Raw genomic sequence first — 26,746 nt, 5'->3', positions numbered from 1 at the left:
ATAAGTTGATGCAACTTGTGCCTTAATCATATGCTCAAATTTTGGACAATAGAAATGTTTAAATCAAATCAATAGATAAACTCTTAGTTTGTTTTCCAATCCTCTTTATTCTATGTTTTGAAGTTAGTTTAATGTGCAAAAAATTGGAAATAAAATACTGTTTAAACTAAAGATGAAGAGGGATTTTCACAACAGCAGGAAAACCTTCCATCATTAGATCCACATTGGGATATTTGTAGGTTTACACATAAATGTCCCGTACTCATTTTCAAAACGTCATGACGACAATATTAATTTTATACAGTGTCTTAACCCTTTCACCCATATGCAACTTTAGTAGACTCTCCCGTGCATTGATCTGGACAAGTCCATTATGGTCTACAGTGGTGAAAGGGTTAAGGGAAAATAATAATAAAAACTGCGTATATTCACTTCATAGTTTATTTAACAGCATGTATTCATCATGAGAAATACATCAAAAAAAAACAAACAGATGTACATGTATATCTCACAGGTCGTAAGTCTACAGTTAACCAGTAATTTGTCTGGGTTGTACTGTACCCGAGATAACACAGACGGTACCACACAGACCACTAGCACTGAAACATTTAACCCTGTAAAGTAAAACTTCGACATTCGTTTGTGTCTATGTTGGTACCGTTTGTTGCAAGGCATTCTTTCTCTTCATGAAATCTTTGTAGGAACCTGGTAAAGTCTGCAACATACATTGTGTGTATGCCAATAACGTATTCTTATAATACACTAATTAAAAATTTGACAATTTAAATGTTTTAGTTTAAAAATATCCGATAAAGTTTTTGTTTGAAATATGTGCCAGAGATATTTTCATATTTTGCTTTAAATATCCAAACATCTCGGTAATCTTCACCAGATACATTGTTTTATTTACTGTGTAATATACACATGTACCACGTACAGAACATTTTATATAATGTAAAGGTAATGTATGAAATCATATCCTGGGTTGTACTTGTATGACATCTTTACATTGTGTGACTGTAGCAACCCCCCTCCAACCCCCAACCCCCAACCACCAAACTTTGATCGAGTATAAAAATGAGATGATTGAAGCAGTGAAGAGGTAGATGGTGAACTGCAGGTGATTTTTCTGAAGAATCAAGTATTTTTTGCATCAATTATATGAATCCATGTTCTTGAAACGCTTATTATACATTACACAAATGCAAGAATGTAGTACGAAACACGTGGTTTCTGCATTCACTTACTTTAAAAACACTCTGTTACTTCCTTCATTTACTTGAAAAGGCATGTCATTCAATTAAGAAAAACAATTTGCCAATTTAAATATGTTTATTGCACATTTAGTTCCATAATATCAAAATCGTACGTAGCTTTCCTGGTCATTTTTACACAGTTGCCTCCCCTTATATAGTGAGATGTCAACCGTCATGGAAAATTGAGTATTTGGTAACAGGAATTTGACATTCGAGTATTTTGATTAACAGGTGCATACTTTTAATTAATGCTAATAGCAAGAGTTAATTATAAATTATGGTATATATGTATATACATGAAACAATATTATTTACAAGTTCGCAATATTCAATAAATCAGTAATCGATATCACACGTACAGTATTCATACTAGTTACAAGTATGATATACATTGTACACATAATCGACTATATAACACTAAACGCTTGGCACTATCATCGTCTGCTCATGTATGTAAACTAGTTGTTCAACTCTGTGTTAGGTTCTCATTAATTAAAAAATGACTGTATTGACTTTGTGTATTCCGTGAGTCTTTAACAGTTCACGTGATGTCCGAGGCAGAAATTATCACCACCGTAATACTTATTGAAACACCGTACCTCGTCGTTTGAATACGCGTATTTACGAGTCTATTTTGCCTGGCAACGCAACTGGACCTCAAATGATGGTGAAACTGTCGGAAATAAGAGCCTATTAGGTAGTGGAAAACCTTACACAACAATGAACAATTTGCTATACAGTTCTGCCTCGACTGGGAACTTGACCTGCCGTTGTCACCCGACACGGCCTTGGTACACTCTCATCATACACCATTGTCTCTGACACCATTCAGCATTGTTCGGGATAATTCGGCACAACAAGCACAGGGCCTAGGCACATTGGAAGGGGCATTGTCTACTTTAAAATGATATCCCTCTAACTGTTATATCCATGTTGCTGTATACTAAGGAATGATCAACACTAAAATCCCTGTCACTTTGTCCCTCTTTTGTAATGCTGTCTGAAACACCATCCTTGCAGGCTCCATTGACGACGCTCTAAAAAGCCGTCGGAGATGTAGACACTTTGTTTCTACCAACTTTCATGCTGGTAGTGCACTTTATATGAAACAGGTGACTGCTCCAGGAAGCTTCCCGCGTTCGTTGATCCTGATGTCATTGCTGCGTCATTTTCTTGACGCAGAACATTGAGGAACCTCTTTTATCAATTCTCGCACTTCTGGTCACGAAAGATGTTCTATGCATAATTTCCACACCAGACTGCCGGGGTAAGAGAATGGCTGTTTTCCAAAAAGTGAATGGGATTTTCGACTTTTAATCGCTTTTGATTTTAACGAAATATCACATTTCTTCACCCACAATGTTTTTGGAAACAGAATGCATATTCAACTCAGTTGCCATGGGAACTATGTTATCGTGTTGCAATCAATCACGTGGTCACCTCGGCAACCATACTGTTCCGTAGGAATGGCATTTTCTTTCAGAAATGCACAGTCTCTACTTCGTACTTAAAAATGTGTTTAAACATTTTAAAGAATCCGCGATCAACCTTGCCCATTTAAAACGCTGGAAAGGATGACAACGACCAGGGTAAAGGTCAGCACGTGCAGGTTGAGATGGAGGCCATTGGCGCCGCTGAAGAATGACGATAACTTGATGGCAGTAGTCGTGTTGACGGGGACAGCAACGTTACAGTAGGGTTTGTCACAGCACGAGACACATACCTGTAACATATATATATACATGGTTAAGTAGGTCACAGAATGACACAAATATACACGATAAACATATATATACATGGATAAGTAGGTCACAGCATGACACACATATACACGATAAACATATATAAACATGGCTAAGTAGGTCACAGCATGACACACATATACACGATAAACATATATATACATGGCTAAGTAGGTCACAGCATGACACACATATACACGATAAAGTAGTACTATGACACGCATACTGAGTTTTAACAAGTAAGGTCGAAGTACACACGTAGACGTTAGACGTATACGTAGGCGTAACTTACGTCAAAAAACTGTATTTACTAAAGGTCGTAACTTTTAGTTACGTGTAAAGTTACCTCTGTCTCTGAGCACACGTAAGTTCACACGTAAGTTCACGTCTAACCCTACGTTAAAACGGACCTTACGCACACGTAACTAAAATACGTGTGGACTTACGATCTTTAGTAAAACTCAGTCCTGGTACTGAATCGTAACAACGCGAAAGTGACGATTCTGAAAAAGTAGGTCACAGCACACGCATGCGTATTTAAACAGGAACTTTTAAGGAACGTTTGATAAAATTGACAACATTTTGGTGGCCTCAGATATGATAAATCCATCAAATGCTCAGACACTAAGAAAGAAACCATTTAGAATCTGAATGATATATGTTCCCTTCCCCAATGATGAGTTCCGTAAAATCCATAGAAATGCTATCGATATGTCATCAGTGTTCATTTTGTGAGCAATAAGTGGAGGCAATGTTTAACATGAATCATCAGTGTATTGATTGTTATGGAATACTTGTTCTCTCTATAAGAGGGTGGTATTGATAGAGGATGAGTTAGTGAGGAGGGGACGTCACTTACCATATGGTCGGTGTTCGGGACAGCGGTACAGCCGACTGTATCCGGGTCACAGTCGGAGGGAGGGGCACACTGCTTGATGACGGACACACTTTGGCCCGTGGTCTTGTCAAGGACGTGGGTCGTCTTACACACAGTATTATCTAAAAATGAATACATAATTAATTAAAAAAAAAACGGCTTTAAATACAAAAGAGTTGTAAATAATACACTCAATCAGTACACACTTTTAACCAAATTCGTTCAAATATAAAAAAATGGTATTTATTTCACCAACATATATTTACCCAATCATTATAAATTCGTTAATATACAATTATCGATACTTTGTGATATCTCGTCTATTTAGGCCCTATTCCTCCTTTCAAGACTCCTGGATCTACCAAGGTTCTTGCTGTTCACTCAGATTCACGATTTATTTTTGCTACAAGTTAATAAAAATGTATATCTCGAAATGAAATCTTGTAAAATATAGAAACTTTAATACTCGAACTGTAATGCCCGTAGTTTAGAAACATCAAAATATTTAGCAGTTACTTAGGCCTATTTTGCATACAAATATTCAGTTGAAGCGGGTTACCATTACTCGTATACCGCATATGACCTTACGACCTTTAAGTAATCGACCTTTTGACTTTGATGTTGACTGACGTGAAAGGTTAATACTTACTGAGAGGGCATTTCACATCCGGGGCCCAATCGTTGCACGCGTCATTGTTCTTCTTGATTGGACAGGTCCAGCACGTGATGTCTGTAAGGGAACGGATAAGTTTTATTGAATTGACATTGTTCGTCCACGTACAATTCAGTTAAACCATACAGAAAGCAAGACATTTCTCCCATTGTGACACGGAATTGAGGACAAAGGGCACGAAATAAAAATGTCGCCATTAGTGATTTGTAGTTAAAGAAAACGTATTTCTCGCTAGTGTTTTGCATAAATATTTGGTAGAGTGATACAAACAACTCTCTCGTGATTGATGAATTTTAATTTCAAGTGATTTCATGTACAAATCGCTGCAAATGATTGAAACCTTCCAGACTCGTTTCATATGTCTTAAAAATTCAAATTGAAATTACTTATTTTAAATCCCTTATTTTAAATATTTAAGCTAACGTTGTAATCTGTCAACGTGGTACTAGGCATCCATAATATATGTTCAGGACCATCAACACGATCAGTAAACTTTATACAGCTTACATGAAAAGAACCATCAACGATATGTCGAAAGAGTGTGTTTACACATGTACATCACTTATCTTCTTAATATACTTGCCTCACATAGGAAGCCGCGCGTCAAGCGTCTGTCTGGATATTTATTCATTTATTTCTGGTTTGCTACTATGTGTTCTCGTTTAAATCAAAAATAAATTAGAAGAAAAAATAATAGAAGGAAGTTTATTTTTTCTGATTTGCTGAAACTAAACCTGTACTTACCACTGGTTTGCTGCTCATCTGCTGTGATGACGAGGTTGGCGGAGCACAGCTGAATCACCACTACAAGGAGTACAGAATGGAGTGTAAGAGACATCTCGACAGGAGAGTGATGTGAGTCAAGGGCGCCAAGCAGCAGTATTGCGGTCAAAATTGTGGTCGTAATTTCTCAGATCTGAAAATAAAGTCAAAATAATTAGTTTTATACCAAATTCACATAATTCTGTTTAAATGGTCCATAAATATGTTTATCTATTTATTTATTCAATTAACACTTTGCAGCCCTGGGTTTATTTTCTCAAAGCCTTGTTAGCTTAACCAACGAGTCGTTAACATTTTTTTTTTTTACAAAATGCAGCTTTGAAGAAATTTCTTGATATTTACAAACATTATTTATTTATTTAATTTTCAGATAGGGGTTTTGAGTTCACATGTATGCAGTTTTAGGGTTGAATTTCAAATCATATGAGTTAATTGCGGTGAAGTTTAACACACTTTGAACCATCGGACCTCGGCGTCAGTTCGAACTTAACAGTTAATAGTGTTATTCAGCGCCGAGTTTAATAGGTAAACTTTCTTTTAACTTCTCCGTCTCCTTATCATTTCTTCCCTTTATGAACTTCTCTGTGTTAACGATTGACAGACGGAATATTCCTTTTCATCTAAAGTTAATATAAAGATTGGTTTTCAAAACATCGGTTTAATGTTTCCATTCCCGTTAACAGATAATGACTTGACCTTTCACTTTATTAGTAAATTAGAGTTTATAGGTATTTGTCGACAGGGATATGTATAAATATAATGTCAATAAAAACCATAAATGTATTTTTCCGGTACCCTTTGAAGGTGGAGAAAAAATCCGTTAGTGCAATAAAATAAATTATTTATTTTCGTATTTTTATATATTTATATTTACTGTACATTTATATTACAATGTACATGGCCGCCTCATATAGTACAGTTATATTGTAAAGATGAAACGGGCAATTGAATACACAGTAATTTGATTTCCTTTAGCAGATTTTCAAACACATCTTTACATGTATGATATTTGGAATTCAAAGTGAATCAAGAAGTTATATTATTGAACAGTTACAAAACCAACATAATTATATATACGGGCTTTCATATATAACTATATGGACACCATGTAACATAAAATAGCGATGGAACTTGTGACGTCACAGATGTGACCCAACCTGATCGTCCCTTTTGTGAAGGTTTGGTTTTCAGAAAAATCACCCTATCTCGGGAACGGAGGCCATCACATTGTTCGTACTTATTTGGCCTTTTTTGCATCATATGAAGTAAATATCAAATCATTCATACACTTTAACGGACAGTTTGACCACAAGGACGAAAATGCCAGTGTATAAAACCGGTCAATGTGCTGACAAACACTTGCTAGTTTTTGCTTTTTGGAATTAATCAGTCAATTAAATGTGAAATTTCTACTACGAAATTACTTATTTAGAAATCGAAAGTATCTGTCTATCTGACGGAGTGTTTAACTGGCGATCCCGGTCAACGACAGATTCTCAATTTGTATCAAAAAAATATTCGGGCAATATTAATAATTTGTTTCTAATGGTTCAATCATGTATTTATTACCAGTTTTTGATATTGACCATTACCAGGGTCTATATACGAACTTAATCAAGTTTAAGTCTACGTTTATTACTAACACACGTAGTTGCATACAATGTACTGACTGTAATAATGTCACGCATCGGAAGGAACCTGGGCACAAGTTTCTTTTTCATTAAACCTTTGCATGTGGTCATAATAAGATTCATAATTGATGACTGTTTTATTTTTAAACTGAACAAAAAAAATGGTTTGCTACATGCGACGTTCCCGTAATACGTTGATTATGTTTGATCAGTTCAGAAAACAATGGCGGCTTTATATCACTTTTAACATATATAGACTTTATTGTTTATTTGGGTGAGAATAATGTCAGTGTCCATTCATCAGTTCAAAATCAGATAAGAAAATATTGTAACGTGTATATGCTAAGAAAAAACCCATCACCTTTGAGTTAAAAACGGCTCATTGGTTCAAAGTAACGCATGCAATTAGTAAATAACATGCAAACAACACTTACACCACATGTTTGTATACCTTACAAGGTCGGATACAGCCTTAACTCTAACACCAATTAAAGATACGGAGAGGGTTTGATATACCTATAAGCATAACCCAAATCACATGTATAATGTGCAAGATAGCATCTACCCCTAACTCTGACATTAACCACAGGTTTATTGTGTGAGGTAGCAAATATCCTTTACTTTAACACAAATTACAGGTATAAAGTGTAAGGTAGCATATAACCTTAACTCTAACTCATAGTATGAGTATAATGTGTAAGGTAGCATATAACCTTACCTCTAACACAACACATAGGTATAAAGTGTAAGGTAGCATATAACCTTAACCCTAACACAACACACATGTATAATGTGTAAGGTAGCATATAACCTTAACTCTAACACAAAACACAGGTATAATGTGTAAGGTAGCATATAACCTTAGCTCTAACACAAATCACAGGTATAATGTGTAAGGTAGCATATAACCTTACCTCTAACACAAAACACAGGTATAATGTGTAAGGTAGCATATAACCTTAACTTCAACAAATTAGAGGTATAATGTGTAGGTAGCATATAACCTTAACTTCAACAAATTACAGGTATACTGTGTAAGGTAGCATATAACCTTAACTCTAACACAAATCACAGGTATAGCTTGAAGGTAGCATATAACCTTAACTCTAACACAAGTTACAGGTATAATGTGTAAGGTAGAAAAATTACAAATTACAGGTTAGGTATAGCATAACGCCTCAACTTTGAAACAAATCACATGTGTAGCGTGTAAGATAACATATATTATTAACTTTATTAATCTAGGGTAAAGCATATATTTAAACGCGCCACAAGAAGCTCACAGCTTTCAATCGGCGTCATCGCTATATGAACTAAAGTGGCAATCATAATACTTCTTCTGTTTTGCTGGTTGCAACTAAAATGGTATTGGCTCAGTAAACTCATCTTCGCTAGCCAAGTGTTCGCTTCGTATAAAACTCCGTGGAGTAAGCGAACACTTGGCTAGCGAAGCTTAGTAAACTGGACTCAAATCAAAAAATGTGTTTCAAGTCGTAATTACTAGCTGTTAAATATAAAACTAAATATGTCAGTTGTTATAACGAAAATGTATGTTTCACCATCAAAAAAATATTTAATAGATAAATACCTTTTCAGCTTCAAAGTAATTTTGTAACAAAATGCGATCCAGTGCAACCCCCATTTATCACCCGTCATCAACAGATCAATTATTTTTTGGTTTCAATGGAGTAAATAAAATAACGTATGTATAAAGTATACTTTATACCTACCGCAACGTAAAGCATGTACAATAAAATCCAAAATCAAACTTTCTTCGGCGCATTTAACTAATTTAGCACCAAACACATAAGTCAAGACCAACTTCCGTTTTAAAACGAGAGAAACAAGTAGTCTTCAATAACATTGGGTGTATTGGAGCGAGATAAAAGCGTTTGACATCAATTCCAATCAAAAACTAACTTCACATCGTTTTGTAACATGACTTAGGTTTGCTGAATAATTCTAAACACTGTTTTGTTATAATAGTGTCAGCTTTATTCCTGGTAAAAAGGAATCGTCCATGCGATCGTTTTAGTCTCGTGTCAGATTAAGCTTTAATTGTTATTGGCATTTAACTTTCGTGAATGATCCTCATTAAGGTTACAAATTTAAACTCGGGGGATAATATGAATCTCCGGTTGGTGATCAACAAATATGGCATTCTACATTTAGCAGCCGATCTTTACAAGCGCACAGGGATGGATTCCTAGCGGCTTTGTTTACTGAGAAATGTATACAAGAACGAGCATTTTTTTTGTGAATGAACATTTGTCGGCAGATAATTTTCCCATGTCTTCCTTTGGTTAATGTATGTGAAACGTTTCAATATCCCGTGTGTCATGTAGGATTTATTTTATTTTAGAATAAAACTTTTTTTTCCATTTTGTACGTACACCTGTCATTTTGATAGCTCCGATTTAAATGTGTTCGTTTTGTTCGATCCGTGTAATCTTATACGCAAAAGAATATAACAAACCTGTGTTATGTGGAACCGTACAAATACCGGAAATTCGCGCTCCGTGCATTAATGTGCAGGAAAAAAAGTATGATAGTGAAAAGTATTTTTAATCCGAACGGTGCATTAGTCCGGACTTTTCAAAGCACCCAACTTCATATATATGATATGTATATATCACATTTCCAAATTCAAATTTATTTGATAAAAGTGTCACGCAATGTCACCATAATATTAGTATAAGTATTGAAGCTGGTGTCAAATCTGTTTGTAAAAACACACATGAAGTCAGAAATGTTTTTAAAATCGAATAGTGTCCGTATGATCGTCAATGTTCAGGCAATAAACGCGGTTTATTAACTTCAGGAGACAACGATTGATATTAAAAAAGGCATGTCTTTCCCAGATTCATATAGATTTGGTGTCAACTAATATTACAATATCTAGTTACCTATTGTCGAAAGCGATTTCATATAAATACCTTCATGTCATAACGTGAAATACCTTATTCTAATTTTCCCCGTAAAAATAAATGAACATTCAAATAATGAGTGATTTTCGATTTCATTTGAGATGATATTTGCATGTGCTGGCTATATCATTTTTAACGAATATGTCATCATTGTCGACAAGCACGCAACAACAGGTGTTTAACAGAAACGTGTGAATAATTAGCCATAGTATATGATATACTAAAGAATATATATGTTTATTTGATAGGCAAGCATCATACCTGTATATCCGTTCCAGATTAAAATAATGTACAACAACTTTGTTGTGTATACGAAAAATAAGAAAAATTGTTTTGGTGAAAACACCAGCGAAGTAATCTCATTTAGGAAAGGCACATCTGCTTAAAACCAAAAGTGATGTCATTTTAAAGTGTTTGCGTTCGATTCTTAGAAAATAAAATCTAATTAAAAATAACTTACCGATTCACCTCCAATGTATATTCAAAATCGGTGTTCGTAAATCCGTATAATATGTAACGCTACCCCTTCGATGGTTTATATGAGAATGCCTGATTTTTTTCACGCAAAGACCTATGTCCAGGTTTGTTGTGTACACAGATTCATACACAATAAATACTCAAAATAAACTCGGCAATCTGAGTCTTAACATACACATAATGACCGATTGAGTAGCCGCTGTGTTGTCGCCGAAACCGGAGAAATGAAATTAAGGTTTCAATGTTAAGTAAACGTCTAGCCAATTATCTCACAGGGAGGGCGTGGTCTCGGGTACAATAAATCATTATTTGTTAATAATTGAAAGGCAAAGGCGATAAATGCTCCGACAATAGATCAGACCGGCAAACCAACACGGGGTCCCTTGTTAGGGACTGTTGGGTAAACATCACACAGGTGCTGATGGACTGATTGGAAGTCTATGCTAATTAGGAGGTAATATGTTATTAGACCGATTAAGAAGGACTCAAACTTTACGAGACAAGGTGCTCGGGGAGTTTATTTAGCGACTCCCGTAGGGACATAATGATGCTAAAAATTCCAGGAGAAACAAACAACCCATGTGTCCAGTACCGGTGTCACTAGATCTGACGTGACGTGTCCACGTCAAGGTATGTTTGGACACGGACTTAGATAACAATGTCATTCAGAGGTTTGGATAGTGCACTGGAATAAAAACTTTCGATTTCTTTTCAATAATTAACTTTATTTATTGGTTAGATTAAAATCAGTTTAGTGAAAAGTGAATAATTGCAGACCGACTTGATGATAGAAATAACTTGTAGTTCTTATATATTAAATTATACTATACTATACTATACTATACTATACTATACTATACTATACTATATTATATTATATTATACGTGCAATAAATGTGTATACGTCTATGAATACAGAAAACATATATTGAAGTAAATAAAATAAACAAACCACACCCTAACAAAATTATAAATGAAGGATAATAAAATTGGACCACGATGCATCTAAATTTCTAAACGATTAATCACAGAGCTGAACCTATAGATTACAGTAGTAACACAACACTACCACAGTGATTGTAAAGGAGTACAAATCTGTCGGTGTTTTGTTACTCAACAAATCTGCTTTCATTGTGATCGCTTTCACAAAGAATCTCGGTTCCAATTGTTTAGAAACACATAATGTTTATGAAAAGTAATCCCAATGATTGACCGCGGTGTGATGTAGTCAAGGTCGGGTTTAATTTACTGATCAATATCGTGTATTTCTCGTGTAATTTTTACGTGTCACGTGATTAGAACAATTTTAAATACCCCAGTACCACACACCTGTTGAACAATCTCAATGATCGGAATTTAAACTCCCGAAGTATTGACACTTAAAATTAATGTTTGACACTAAATAACGTCCATATTTGACCATTTCTGACATCTAAGTGTTTTTTGAATGTAGCTGACACCTATACGTAACTACTTTAAGGTTTCTTTCCCAATAAGTAAGCTATAAGTCTGTTTATGTTAGAGAAACAGAAACACTTTCTGTATTTATTATGAATTAACAATACATCATTCTACATGACGCGAGATTCCCGTACTTGGTCGTTACTGCACACTCTATGTCAGGATGTGATAAAGAAAAAATACATGCATGAAAACTTGAAATCGAACTAGTGAAACCTTACCTACAGACAACCTGTCTTTAATAAAGACAATATGCCTCTATATCTTGTCTTAATACTTCCTCCATATATACCCGTTGCCAGAATAGTATGACTAGGGGAGAAATGTGCTGGGTGATTTCAGTATGGTATTTCTTTCACTGAAGTAGCACTCTTAAGTCGGCATCAGATCCTCGCAATCGCTAGGGAGGCAACTACACCAACATACCGCCTCCTTCCCGCGTACACACTTACATTACAGGATTATGGAGGCACGTTCTTAAATGACATTAGCTGTTCTTAGTGTTCTATTGAGAAATTCATAATAACTCTACGCCACAGGGTCCTGAGAGTTTGTTACAGCTAAATTTGGACCTTAACTAAGGTGTTCAGAGTAATTTGACTCGTTTTAGGGGTCTAGATCAACCCTTCGGTATACATGCTACCCCCAGTGATGATATTTATACGAGTATTGGGGTGGCATTTTTAACAGGAAGATCGGTAGGCAAATATGTTTATTATTTTCATAGATCAATATTATGCTTTATATAAAAAAAAGTTCGATACGTTTCCACACATTACCATGGCTACTAATTGGTCCAATATGTGGTCAGAACAGGAAGAAAGCACACTTTTATGAGTGTGTAAGCTTCGCATGGCTAATAGCTCAATCTAAGACACAAGTAGGCACATCTAGGGTAGGTCGAAATACCTGAAATACACATACTTTTATTTTGCCTTATTGGTANATACTCCCTTTTATCCTATGTACTCTAATCTTTTCCAATTCCTTTTTTTTCTCAAGTAACTTGTCTAAGTCTACATTATTCTCATTTTCCAGTTCCTGTATTTGATCTATTAAGGTCTTTTCCCTTGCCCAACACTGTTTCTTTTTATAGGAAGAATATGAAATTGACTTACCTCTAATTTCCATTAATAGTGTTTCTAAAAATAACTGATCATTTATAACAAACTGTAAATCTGAATCAGGTATATCATCTATATTTTCAGGATTATATATAGGAAGGCAATACTGTAAGGCACATATATCATTAGTACTATGCTGGGTAGTATTAATGCGGTGATATTGTTTTTTTTCTCTAAAAATGATGTGTAGCTCCCGTTCTCCGTTAACATACCACACTTATTGCTGTTTAGGGCAGTGCAAACATCTCACAACATGTCAGTGTACTGGCCCTTCAATGTCAGTTCCTACACTGTTTTAATGATATTACTTACATTGCTATTTCCCCGGTTCTTAAGTTAATAATGCATTCCATTCCCGTACAGTAGAGGTAGAAGCAGATTTGCTTGTATGCGTCCAAAAGGTTTTGATTTATAGACCCCGTTCCGGAACATCAAACTTCGTTCCGGTTATTAGATATGACGTTATCTTTCATGAAGCCAATTTTCATCTCGTAAAGTTTCTATTGGAGTCTACCTACTAGAACAACTTAATACAATCCTGAAGTAATTTCTACCTGTAATCAAACGATTTATAGTTAAGTTTACAGGTTCACGGTTGAAATCCCGCCCGCGTGAACTACAACTACGCATTCCCTATTCTTTTTATCAAAAATGTCGTTCAACCATGTTTAATAGTAATCATTAAAAATTAACTTGACAAACGTTTTGACATACAAGTGAAGGGACATTAAAGCTTTTGTAACTTAAATGGCAGTTTATAGAGAATTACAAATACAATACTGTGGATATAGACATCAAGTCGTGGTCTTGTCATACAAAACCCGATATCAGATTGAGCTTTGACGTCACAAACACCACATACATAAAATGTGGGTTAAATCAACTTGCTATGTTAATGAAAATAACCCTTTCTTTTTAAAAAATAAAAATAAAATAAACGAAGAAAGAAAAAACTCCGATGTGTTCCTGTTGATCATGCAAACAAAATATTGGCAACGAGGCTTTAATAAGTAGATCTAGGCCAGGTGTGTGTGATGACTCACAGGTAATGATTGAAATCTCGCTTGTGTTTTGTCTCAAGTATTAGGAGTTGTCTCCAGGTAGATCACGATGACATCATTTAACGATTTTTTCCACACTGGTGTCCTTAACCTATATTTTCTGCCAATAAACCGTGCGAGCAGAAAATGACAAGCATTTGCGGTGATTGTGGTACTTAATCGGCACGGTTTGTCTGATCACAAGCCTGTTGTTTAGGTCTCTGGGGCATGACACATTCGCATTATGATCAATCTCTTTAATCGTTTGAAGCTCCCCATCCCAGTATAAATAAGCATTACTTGCCTTCAAGATTCAGTCGTAAACTCGAAATGATGCAAAATTAACTCGAACTAAGCCCAAACAGAATTGAATTGTTGACAAAATAAATATACAGATTTGTACAGAAGCACTCTGAACTCTAACCTCATCGCACTGGAAACATTAGACATATTATCACCGTACCGGAAGCAGCAAACATATCCTCATGGTACCGGAGGCACGAAACATACCCTCATGGTACCGGAAGCACGAAACATACCCTCATGGTACCGGAAGCACGAAACATACCCTCATCGTACCGGAAGCACTTAACATACCATCACCATACTGGAAGCATTACATAAAACCTCACCATACCGGAAGCACTACATAAAACCTTCACAATACCTGAAGTGCTAAACCTACTTTCACTGGACCGGAAGCACCAACCATACCCTAACCGTACCGGAAGCATTACATTTAACCATCACCGTACGGGAAGCACTACATATATCATCACTCTAGAACCACTTGTCAATACCCGAAGCACATCGGAAAAACTTTCCCTGCCCTCACAACACTGGCAAGAACTCTGACGCCTATTCTAACGTACCGGATGTACACACTGTACCGGAAGTACTACAGAAACTCGTCCAGTCACCGTACCGCGAACACTACGTCCACCCTTATCGCCTTACTGGAAGTATCACTCCGTACCCTTAGCGTGCTGAAACTACACGGCTCCCATTACCACACGTCATCGTCCACGGTGAATGATTCATGTGTTGATAGCTACGTCTCCGCTCTGACTGACGTTTTGTGTAATTTTAACCAGGACTACAGGGGTTTGTGTCCCGATCTATCGCCAGTGATCCGTCCGTTAATGAAGCACATAATTAAACCTTACAGGGTTATCATTAATTATCCAGGGCTGGACACCTCCGTTCGCGGTTTCCACGGAAATGAGGCAATATTTATGTTATTCAAGAACTTCAAAATGTGACGGGGTTGTCATTGCAAAACGAGTTAATTAGAGAGAGTGGTGTCGAATAATAGAATGTGATATTGTAAAGATGCTTAATCCGAGATTGATTTCTACTATGATTTACGAACGAGAGCAAAAGCTTCAGACAGCCAGTCAGTAAAATCGACGATCTTTTTAATAAGTGTCGGCTAAAAAATAAGCATTCAAACTGATTTTAATTCGCGTTAATATTTTTGTCATGAACCTTGTAAAATATTTTGTTGTTTCACATAAATAAAACATTAAGTATACAAACAAATAATCTATCATTATAAAATGCAATTACCTTTATTGTCATTTATTTGATTCCAGTTTTTATTTTTTTTAGGTAAGCACAATTAGTCCGTCAAAATTGCTCCTGATAGGTTTGTTAGTGTTTTACGTCCTATAAACAGCTATGGTCATTTAAGGACGTGCCAAGTTTTGGTGGTGGAGGAAAGCTGGAGTTCCCGGAGAAAACCACCGACCTACGACCAGTACCTGGCGACTGCCCCACGTAGGTCTCGAACCCGCGACCCAGTGGTGGAGGGCTAGTGGTAGCAGAATGTCAGACGCCTTAATCACTTGGCCACCGTGGTCCAAATTGTTTTTATAATATACCGTTATCTTAAATTTCCGAATTTCCTTATTATCATAAATAAATTTACCATACAGGTGTGACGTCAGTAGACAGAGATTGACTCTTTTGAAAAGGAAATGCACGTTACTCTATGGTAGCAAACATCTGAAGTCTTCATGTAAGGTAGCGTTCACCCTCAAGTCTCTTGTCACAGTAAATCAGCATACATCCCCAAGTCTCCATGTGAAGTAGTTAGCTTACATATTTAAGTCTTCATGTCACAGTAAGGTAGCGTTCACCCTTAAGTCTCGTGTCACAGTACCTTAAGTCTCGTCTCACAGTAGAGAAGCATACACCCCAAGTCTCCATGTGAATTAGTTAGCTTATACATCTAAGTATCCATGCCACAGTAAGGTAACGTACACCCTTGAGTCTCGATCTCACAGTCAGGTAGCGTTCACACGTAAGTCTTCATGTCACAATAAGGTAGCATATATCCTTAAGTCACCATATCAGAGTAAGATAGTGTACACCCTTAAGTCTCCATGTCACTCACTGTAAGGTAACATACACCCTTAAGTCTCTTGTCACAGTTAATCAGCATACATCCCCCAGTCTCCATATGAAGTAGTTAGCTTACATATTTAAGTCTTCATGTCACAGTAAGGATTAGCACATCATTTTGTCTCAATGACAAAGATAGCATACACCTATAAGTCTACATGACAAGTAAGATAGCATAAACCCTTAAGTCTCCATGACACAGTACGGTAGCATACATCTGAAGTCTCCATGTCACACTTAGGTAGCATACACTCTTAAGTCTCGTGTCACAGTAAAGAAGCATACACCCCAAGTCTCCATGTGAATTAGTTAGCTTACACATCTAAGTCTCATGCCAGAGTAAGGTAGTATACACCCTCAAGTCTCCATGTCAAACAAAGGAAACAAACACCCAACCTTAAGCCTTCATGTCACAGTAGAGTAGCATACACCCTTAAGTCTCAATGTCACAGCCAGGTAACATACACCCTTAATTCTTCATGTCACATCAAGGTAACATACACCCTTAATTCTGTATGTCACAGTAAGGTAACATACGGCCCTAAGTCTCAATGTCACAGTAAGGTAGCATACACCCTTAAGTCTCCATGTTAGGCGTGGAATCATAATCCGTAAACATGACACAAAGTTTCGTCCGTTGCGATGACCAAGGGTGGTCTTTATGATGGTTAGATGTTTTATGACACTGAAATTAACATGTCACTGATGTGTTGACTCAATCAATTCCAGGCTAAAAAAATACAGATTTTAGCTTTTTGTTTACCCCTGCTTAATTCGATTCTATCTCCGTTTTCAAAAGCACACATAGTTGTTTAATTGCTATATTGACTAGATAATTGAAAATAAATCATTTACAAAAAAACACCGTTTTGACTTCATAAAACAGTCAGGTACTGATTTTATCACAGTTACAAAGGTATTTACTCCTGAGTGTAAAAAAGTTTGATTGGCAGACTTTTTGTTGAGCGAGAACCACGCGTATTGTTAGACATTTATCCGTGATTAGCGACGCAGTCAGCTGTCATAAAATTCTCTGCCTTTCTGTCAATTTCAATCAGTTTCTCTGTTTAATTGCAGTACTGTCATGTCGAAATGCGAGCAAAACATCTTACCAGTGGTAAAAAATACCGTTCTGGTCTTAAACAATTCCTATACTTCATTTCCACCTCTTCAATCCGCCGATTGGTATCTAGTTAGCGCGGGCAGAAAACCTTACGTTAAAGCAGACACAAAAATATGTTTATCTTATTCCACAGGGGTCTTTCGTCCGACCCTATCCATCCCAAAAATTTGCAATTTTGGCTTCCTACAATGTACGGTATTTCTTTATCTAGGAAAATCAGTCTGATGTTTCTTCAAATCTGATACTACCCACAGACATTGATTTGTACACTTTTTCTCGGCTCCTGTATACCCATGTATAAGGGGCCGCGGTGGCCGTATTTTATACGTTAAGGCGTCTGACCGTCCGCGATCACTTGCCCTCCACCACTGGGACGTGGGGCAGTCGCCAGGAACTGGCCACATGCAAGTCGGTGGTTTTCTTTGGGTACTCCGGCTTCCCTCCAAAACTTCACACATACTTAAATTGACACAGTTGTAGGAGGTAAAGCACAAACAAACCCGACATTTTTTACTCGTATGAGACGACACATGTGAAATATCTCATCAGTCACCTCAGATATTGTGTCCTCTGCAGAGGGGAAAATTAGATATGTACTCTGCCTTATGCAATACTTGAGATATTTACATTTCCAAATTTCTACTAATATTTTTTATTTCTGTCAGCTATAACCTTTGTAGTACACATATTGTCTGGTAGGTTTACTCTGCAGTGTATTTTGTCACTTGCCTAACCGCCTGTCTATTTTGTATCGTGCAGCCTGTTACTTGCACATTTATATCTTTGTGTCATTCAGACCTTGCCAATCTAAAAGCTAACAAACAAATCCCCACTTCGTTCTCATCACAAACATAAACTTTACTACTGTAAAAACGATAACACCTTTATAACTTATTTTATCTCTGTACGGATTAAGTCGCGGTTTGCACCTGCCAGCCAATTCAATATTCTATATCTTGGTTTGAAATCAATGCTATCGATTTCGGCCGACAAGCATGCCCTGTCAGATTCAGACCTATTGGTGACACGTGGAAACAATCTAACGACAGTAGACATGTTTTAAAGCGTAGACGGTACGTGAAATTAAACTCCTGTCAATCAAATGATACCAAGTGTTTCCCCAGTGTATTTTTTTCTAGTCCATATATTTAAAACAGTTGTCGACATAAGAAACACCGCCATCTGACAATATACAATTTTAAAATTTTAGTCTTTATTTTAACAATTATTCTAAACAAAAAGCTAAACTGAAAACAGCTTTCCGACGCCGCAATACTTTTCTAAATTCGGTGAGAAAATGAGTATAAAAACTTGAGAATTTTGTGTATAATGACTTCCGAAGTCATTTTGAATCTGAGGCACTGAATATTATGTTAATAATTTTGATTATTTTGAAAATTCATACAAATTCCATTTTTTTCTTTATATTTCAAGCGATTGAAACTCCGTTCAGATATGATTTACATATTCAATTTTTAGTTGGAAGTGCCAGTCGAGTAATTGTGTCTCTAGGTTTCTTTTATCAAATTCGGACTAGCGCAAGTCTAAGAGGATGGGTAAAAGTTTGTACACAACAATAATACCACAACTGTATATTATTTCTAATAAAGATAATGGATACTCACCAAAAACACAGTCATCTATGTAAGTTTATCCCAACAGCAGATCGTAAATTTTGACACACATTTGTATAAACATCCGATTCCACTTTACAAATGTTGCTGGAGAAATACCAGAACACTTTACAATTGTGCATGCATGTGCATCGCTGCTCAGACTCTGTAATGGACTGTATGCATGGTAAATGGTACTGAATTGTCATGAGATACAGCTCGCTATAGCAGGAGGGAGGGGAACAGCGTTGCAATGTTATGCTTTTTTATCATTACAGCCGACTGAGTCATCGTCCGATCGATTAACGAGAGATACCACACAACAACATACTTTCTACAGGAAATCCACACGAATGAAACTGACATCGACAGACTCTGAAACCAACATCGGAAATTAATTCACAAATTTCTTCTCGTAAAATAAGGCTCGTGCATCATTCACGTGGGAAATCCCGTTGTAATTTTAACCGATGTTAGCTGTCCGTGTGATTTTATTAGTGAGGCAATTTAAAGCATCATTGCCTAGTATTACTGGATGGACTTACACTACAATTGAGTCGTATTTGATTTGCCGCCGAAACATCTGCGATGTACGGGATTTTGAAGAATGACTAAATATAAGCCATGAGCACTTAACATCTGTTGTGGAAATACATATAAAAACGGAGAGGGAATTAACAGCAATGCAACACTCTCCTGGACGATTGCCAACTGGTGCAACCCATTTCAAAACATGTAATGCACGTGTAACCGTAAAACGCTCGTATCTTTCCGCGTTTTCAGAACGTGTGAAAATCTACCACAGACAGCAATCCATGGGTAACTACCAGAATTAATAAAACAGGGTCTAGATGTTAAACCATGGTCAACTTACCAAGATAGCGGATGTATTTGATATATGAAATATTTTTTCAAACCGTTTTTTTAATTCTAAATACCGGATTTCATGAATAAAAGAAACACACGAGAACTTGAAAACGAGATCTGTTTATAAATCTAAAATAAACAGATAAAAGAAATATTGTTTGGAAAAAAGGTGACCTAAGCTGACTATGCTTGTAACAATCGGCACCCGGAAACCAGCATTGCGTAACACGGCTTAGTCGATTTAACGGGCCATTGACTCGAACATTTCATGCACCAGCGCAGTATGCTAAGGGGATAACGCCATATAGTTGTCACTGATCAACGCAGTTACCGGTTGCCAAATGTTCACGTATTAATTTTTACTGTTATATTTAAAATTTATTTCCTTTGATTATTCAGTCGCATCCGGTTTGAAAAAATCATCACTGTGATACGAAAAGGAATGACTCTATAAAAATAGGTACAAATTTGGTATTTCACACGAAAATATCGGTCGATTGAATAACCTATGGAAGCCGGTTCTAATAGTAAAGATACAAGCATGTTTGTTTAACGTCGCCACGGACTAATCTAATTCCGTGACGTCGCATACCACGTAACTGGAAAAAAAGTTCTATTCACGACTTACCATCTTGTAATATACAAGTGTCTAACGACAGCTCGTAGAAAACAACATGCAATATATTTCGTTATTACGAAACATTAAGTTGCTATTACGGCAAAGCAATAATTCGAGGTAGAAGAGGGGCTCTAATGGGCAAGAAGACCGTCCTCCGGTAAAGAATGGCCATTTTTACACTGCATCACATTCGCCTTTTCGAGAGAAGGTGTTAAAATTTACCGTTACCCAACCTTCTAAGTGGCATGTTTCGTTATTACCAGTCCACAGGGACCTGCGAATTTGTTACAGCTATATTTGGACCTAAACTCAGGTGTTCAGAGTAATATTACATATTTTAGGGGTTTAGATAGACTTTCGGTAAATATATATGATCGTTGACGTGTGATTATTACCGAAAGTAAATCACACCCCAGTGATCATATATATTTACCGAAAGTCTATCTAAAAACTGTAAAATTACTCAAAACACCTTAGTTTAGGTCCAAATATGTTTAAAACAAAGATTCAGTTGAATATGAAAAGGGAGGGGCGAAGGGAGGGGCGGGGGGCGGGGAATTATGAGAGGCAAAGGGAGGAATGTGTTAGCTACCGATGTACATGATATGTTCCGTGTAGTTCAATTCAGTTCAACTTATTGACTGTAGGCTTTACGGCCCATGAGTACATATTATATATAACATACAAAACATAATAAGAATATGAAACAGCAAGATAAAAGTGGAGTACGAGTTAAAGAAATACAGCTCTTATCTTATTTGCTTCAAAACTAAATTTGCCGAGACGGCTTCATTCCTTGTTGTCATTGACACACAATAACTGTATTAATTTAAACATTGAAGGTTTTTACCAAAAGTATTTTTTGATATATTGGCTTCTTAAGTCGTTGTACATATAACATATTAATAAAAAATGATATTCGTCTTCTACTTCAGTAGTCGACTTACAATTTGCTCGATATTTCTATAACGACCGGTTTCGATTGCCAAAGAATGTGCAGACATACGAAGTTTTGTAGTTAGATTAATATCATTCCAAGATATTTTCAATAAAATTCCATCTTTAGCTAGCTGCTGGTAAAATCAACGAAACGATCTTAAAACAAGCGATGTTTCTTTTGGGCGATTAAGAATATATAGATGTACATTGCTAATTGGGTGTTAGTTATCGGCGAAAAACGTTTTCCCTTTAGAGAGCGAAATTGCTTTCGAGAAGCAGATATTATTTGTCTGTATCTGATATCGGTCATGGAGCCATATTGACCACAGATATTTATATGAAAGGCTGGGGACATTGAATTAACTTCATTTAGGATACTATTCAATAGTATTGAACGTTTTATATATCGATGGCCGTTGCCATAATGTTCTTTTAAAGCTAATGTAGAACAGCTAGGTCGTGCCTAGTCATAAAATCAAAGTTAACGGTTTCTCTCTGTGATGTCAAAAGCATTCCATTATACCCTTACGGACCTATAATTACCGCGTATACAGATTTAGAGTCGTTTTAAATAAGAATACCCAAACAATGGCGTTCTCTTGAATACAATCAAAGTAAACATCGTTAACCGACTCGATGGTCAGAGCTTACGTTGTTCAGGTCAACTCGGGTGTTTAGAGCACATATTTACATCTCAATTGGACAAACATTCGATAGCTAGCCGGTCGCCATGTTTGTCCGGCGAGCCTACCATTAGCGTGACACGTCCAAATCAATACACTTTCCAGGGAACCGTCCCTCTATACAATACGAAACGTGACACGCATTTGTCTACATAAATATTATAGCAGCATCGGTCAATTTCTAGGAGCTCGACCAGTACTCAATATAATTAAAGAGGGGCATTTCATCTAGTTTTGGTTGAGGCAAAGCTTACAGCCATGATAGCCAAGATGGGGTTCGGATCGATCTACATTTTTTTGTATATATATTTTACAGAAGAAATATATTGATTGCATTTCCTATTTCACAAAACAAAACAAAATTGCCGCTAACGGGGTTGCAATCACCTGTGGGAAGCTTATCCAATGCACTTCCGGTCTCGATGTTTGCTTTTCTGCATTGCATTTTCTAGGCTGTTTTAACTCCTTCAAAGGGTCTTTAAGTTATAATTGTCCATGTTTGAATACAGGGGAAATGACATCAGTTTAGCAGAAATGCCTACAAACAGTTAAAAACAGTGTCGGATACTCGACCTGACATATACGACTTATTTTAGTTACCGAATGATATGTAATACGCCATAGGTAGAACCACGTATACATACATTGTTGATCATATACCTATTGTATACACAGGGGCCTGATACATGAAATACGTGTTAATATACTTTATTACGACCCCTGTCTTTATACAAACTCATCTAATGTCACTGGCCCCTGTGCATATATAGTTTCATTACGACCCCACAGGGACATGAGAATTTGTTACAGCTATAGTTGGACCTAAACTAAGGTTTTCAGAGTTATTTTACATGTTTTAGGGGAAAACATGTAATATTACTCTGAACACCTTAGTTTAGGTCCAAATATAACTGTAACACATTCTCAGGTCCCTGTGTACGACCCCCCTGTATATACACAAACCAATATATCATGCATCCCGCCCCTGTGTATTTAGATGTTATCATTTGAAGTTTTCAATATCTTATCCCTTAATCAACCCAATATCCTCATCAGCCTGAGGAACCGGGTCCGGAATATGGTTTGTATATATGCACAGCTAACAGCTGTGTCGCATGTGCGTAACAGCCCATACCATGGATTGGGCAATATTTATAACGACCCGTATACCTACACCATAAGTACATATCGCAAAAAAAAAGGATAACTAATGTACTTGATATTTAATGTATCTCAGGAGCCTTAGCAATACTATCCATCATTCGCGATCCTATTTGTCCAACTGCTATGTACATGTATATAGTTATCCACGACTGTGCATAACGATTCCTGTAATTACACTGATTGGGTTTTATACGTCTCTGATTTCCATTAGTCCACGTCTGATGTCTCATGCCCCTGTGCCTTTTATGGCCATCCCACAGGGACCAAGTACATTAAATGGTTCGTTATATCACTGGCTTAGCACTCCGTGGTTATATATCTAATGTATGTAAATATAAGAAGTCCCTCTGGTACATTCGGGGGAACTAAAGAATATACCATCATTTAGGTGGAGGTGGGGTGTCCTTTTATCGAGAGTTGATCTTAACCCCTAAAATAATATAACTCTCGGCACATCATTCAAGGTTCAAACATATCCACTGCAACACATTCCCATGTCCCTGTGGTAAGTTTATTACAGTTAGATCACAGGGACCTGCTAATTTGTTACAGCTATAGTTGGACCTAAATTAAGGTGTTCGGAGTAATATCACACGTTTTAGGGGTTATATCGACTATCAGTAAAATGCCACCCCCAATGCCTATATATACGATAAGCAGGTGGGGGCATTTTCCCCGAACCGAAAGTCTATCTAAACCTCTAAGACATGTAAACATACTCTGTACACATTGGTTTAGGTCAAAATATAGTTGTAACAAATTCTCAGGTCCCTGTGAGTTAAATTAGCATCGTGAGACATATGTCGTACCATGTCGCATACTTGTCATGCAATACTCATCAGTTTAAGAATATATATATATATATATATTATGTTAGTGCATGCAGTAAGATGTTTCAAATTGAACAAAACAAAATAATGCATGAAACTTACCCTTCTCTTCCAGCAATGAGTGTAGCTAACTGTCACAGCCTGGGCGGTCCCGCAGTTTTTCGAGCAGGAAATTGTCACTGTTTATAAATACATTTAGCCGTAAATTACACCTGGCGTCTCACACCTTCAAGTGTACTTAGTGGAGAGTGTAGGTATAAATATCTACTTTCCTCTAATGGTCAGTAAGAGGGTCTCCTCATCCTTTTAGCTTCGACCAGCGGTTCTTGTTGACTCAGAGTTTAAATGTGTTGATGCGTCTTCTCTGTCGGACGGGTAGGTTTGTTAAAGGTATTTACAAATATATCCGCCCAATAAACACTCGACAGATTAATTTGTGTGCTCATAATGTTTGCCTTTTCACGGAGTGGTCTCGAGATTTGACTCTAACAATGCACGTATTCAAAAGGAAGAGAAAAAAACACGACAGGTAAACGTAAAAAAAAATAACAGGTACTAAACACAGGTGTACACAAAGGTGAAATAATCAATGAATTGGGTCACGTTCGATTTCAATCTGTCTAATTTTCAAGGCGAGTTGACGGAATCGGTTCTGACACAGGTATGCTAATGCAGATAGACGGTCTGTGTGACTTCACCCCTACCACACACGTATTATATACAGGTATATGTTATTACTGATTAATTTCTGTGGCGACTTTACTCACCTTTGTGATAACCATCTCCAGACACAGTGTTACGTGTGCCCGGTAGGCGATATAAATACTGTCAGTGACATTGTCTGCTGTTGTCTGTGATATATTTACGAGTGATCAGCGTTAACGCTTCACAGCACATCTATAACTGCAAGTTGAGGATAAAATCGAAAGATGGTTTGTGAACTGTGTCCGAATGTAAACTTTTACGACTACAGTGTCCGATGTGAAAATAAATTAAGATTTATTACTGAATCGTCAAAGACATACCACTCAGACATGAAAAAGATAAGATTTTTAAAATTTTGCACCAATAAACAACTGAAAATTTACTGTTGCAGTAATGGCTGGTTGCCATTTTGTTATACCTGAGTGTCGGCACCTCAAAAGAAATAGTACCAGCGCACGTGACGTGTCTTATCTGTTAGGTTGTAAATCCATCTACACATCAAAACATATACAAATAATGACTATATTGACATATCACGATCTCTGACACTGACAGAATTTTGGAAATTAAGTCCAACAGTTTATTGTCTATTGTCAACATAGAAATACAATATCTAAAATGAACAAAATTACCTGCACAACATCTATTTACGAGTTTGCGTTTTCGATATTAAAAAGAACTAATAGATTAAAAAGAACCAATAGATGTGTCATTTCTTTTAAAAACACGAAAGACCTTTTCACGTCAGCATAAAATTTCCTCATTTTATATTTCAATTTAATAAACTTTAATATCCTTTTAATATTTCTATACAAAGAATTTTGTAAAATTTGTCATACATGTAGCTGTCTCTTGATGACAGTTGTCAGAGTTTACATGGAATTGCTTATGATAACTGTCGGTATTAATGGCTAGTCTGACGTCCAATTAAATTACGGGTATTTATTGTAGCATGTGAACAAATAAAAACCCCACAGGGCCGACTTTTTACGGTCTACCTAATCAATTCTGGTTGAACACAGTAAAAAGAGTGATTTAAAGATAAACCTAGGACCGGGAAGCTAGCTGCGATCATGAATAACACCCTGACAAAGAATGTGTGTTTTTTGTTTTCATTTTTGACAATTTCAAAAGAAAAGTCAAATAAAAAGTGAACCCGGTACGAGAAAATTGGACAAGAGTAACAAAGATGTCACGAGGCCGTACGCGTCGTTCTGTATAGTTTGTGACGATGGCTTTTTGACGCCTTCTTCTCCACCCTATAATTAAGAAAGCTGAGCTGTATGCAAGTTTATCGTCAACTGTGATAGGTATATATCTACACTGATGTAAAATTGGTTTTATGGGTGTGTGCTTTTTATTCCTACCCAGCATTCCTTCTTCTTTCATTTTTCATTCGTCCCGTTTGTCCTCCTTTTTCTTTATCTTTCTCCGTTCCTTACTTCCACTTCACTTCCAAGTTCATGTTCAATTTTATTTATTACAGCTATACAGATCATGACAGTAAGAAATACACAATACACATACACGCATTTTATCAACATCATCATCATCATCATCATCAACATCATCATCATCAACATTTTCAACATCATCTGACATTAACAACAACATCATGTAATCCGTAATGATACAAATGTCAATAATACATACATAGACATTTATATAAATTATATTGATATGCATGTTTACGTCACTGTGCCTTATTTGCCTCAAAAATATATCTAGCAAGTTTACGAAGATCGCTGATATTGTCAACACTGACAACTGTACAAGTTTATACATTGAAGGATTTCGCCAGTAACA

The 26,746-nt window shown here is 36.5% G+C and overlaps 1 protein-coding gene across 4 annotated transcripts; it reads right to left on the bottom strand.

The window, feature by feature from the left end:
- Positions 1-1,313: 1,313 nt before the first annotated feature.
- Positions 1,314-24,904, bottom strand: LOC110459321 (ly6/PLAUR domain-containing protein 6-like). Of its 4 annotated transcripts, none has more exons than XM_021511517.1 (5): positions 24,338-24,904; positions 5,293-5,464; positions 4,525-4,605; positions 3,858-3,997; positions 1,314-2,979 (listed from the first exon to the last, which is right to left on the bottom strand). In XM_021511517.1, exons 2-5 carry the CDS (start codon positions 5,384-5,386, stop codon positions 2,800-2,802), a joined length of 495 nt encoding a protein of 164 aa, XP_021367192.1. In that variant the 5' UTR covers positions 5,387-5,464; positions 24,338-24,904; the 3' UTR covers positions 1,314-2,799. The 4 variants fall into 4 exon arrangements, with proteins under 4 accessions (XP_021367192.1, XP_021367191.1, XP_021367193.1 ...); XM_021511516.1 differs by lacking the exon at positions 24,338-24,904 and adding an exon at positions 19,146-19,705; XM_021511518.1 differs by lacking the exon at positions 24,338-24,904 and adding an exon at positions 10,350-10,454.
- Positions 24,905-26,746: the final 1,842 nt, after the last annotated feature.

Source organism: Mizuhopecten yessoensis, unplaced genomic scaffold, assembly GCF_002113885.1.
Source record: "Mizuhopecten yessoensis strain PY_sf001 unplaced genomic scaffold, ASM211388v2 scaffold10033, whole genome shotgun sequence".
Taxonomy (NCBI): Eukaryota; Metazoa; Mollusca; class Bivalvia; order Pectinida; family Pectinidae; genus Mizuhopecten; species Mizuhopecten yessoensis.
Note: the sequence above shows the minus strand (reverse complement) of the source record. Positions and strands in the feature narration are given on the sequence as shown.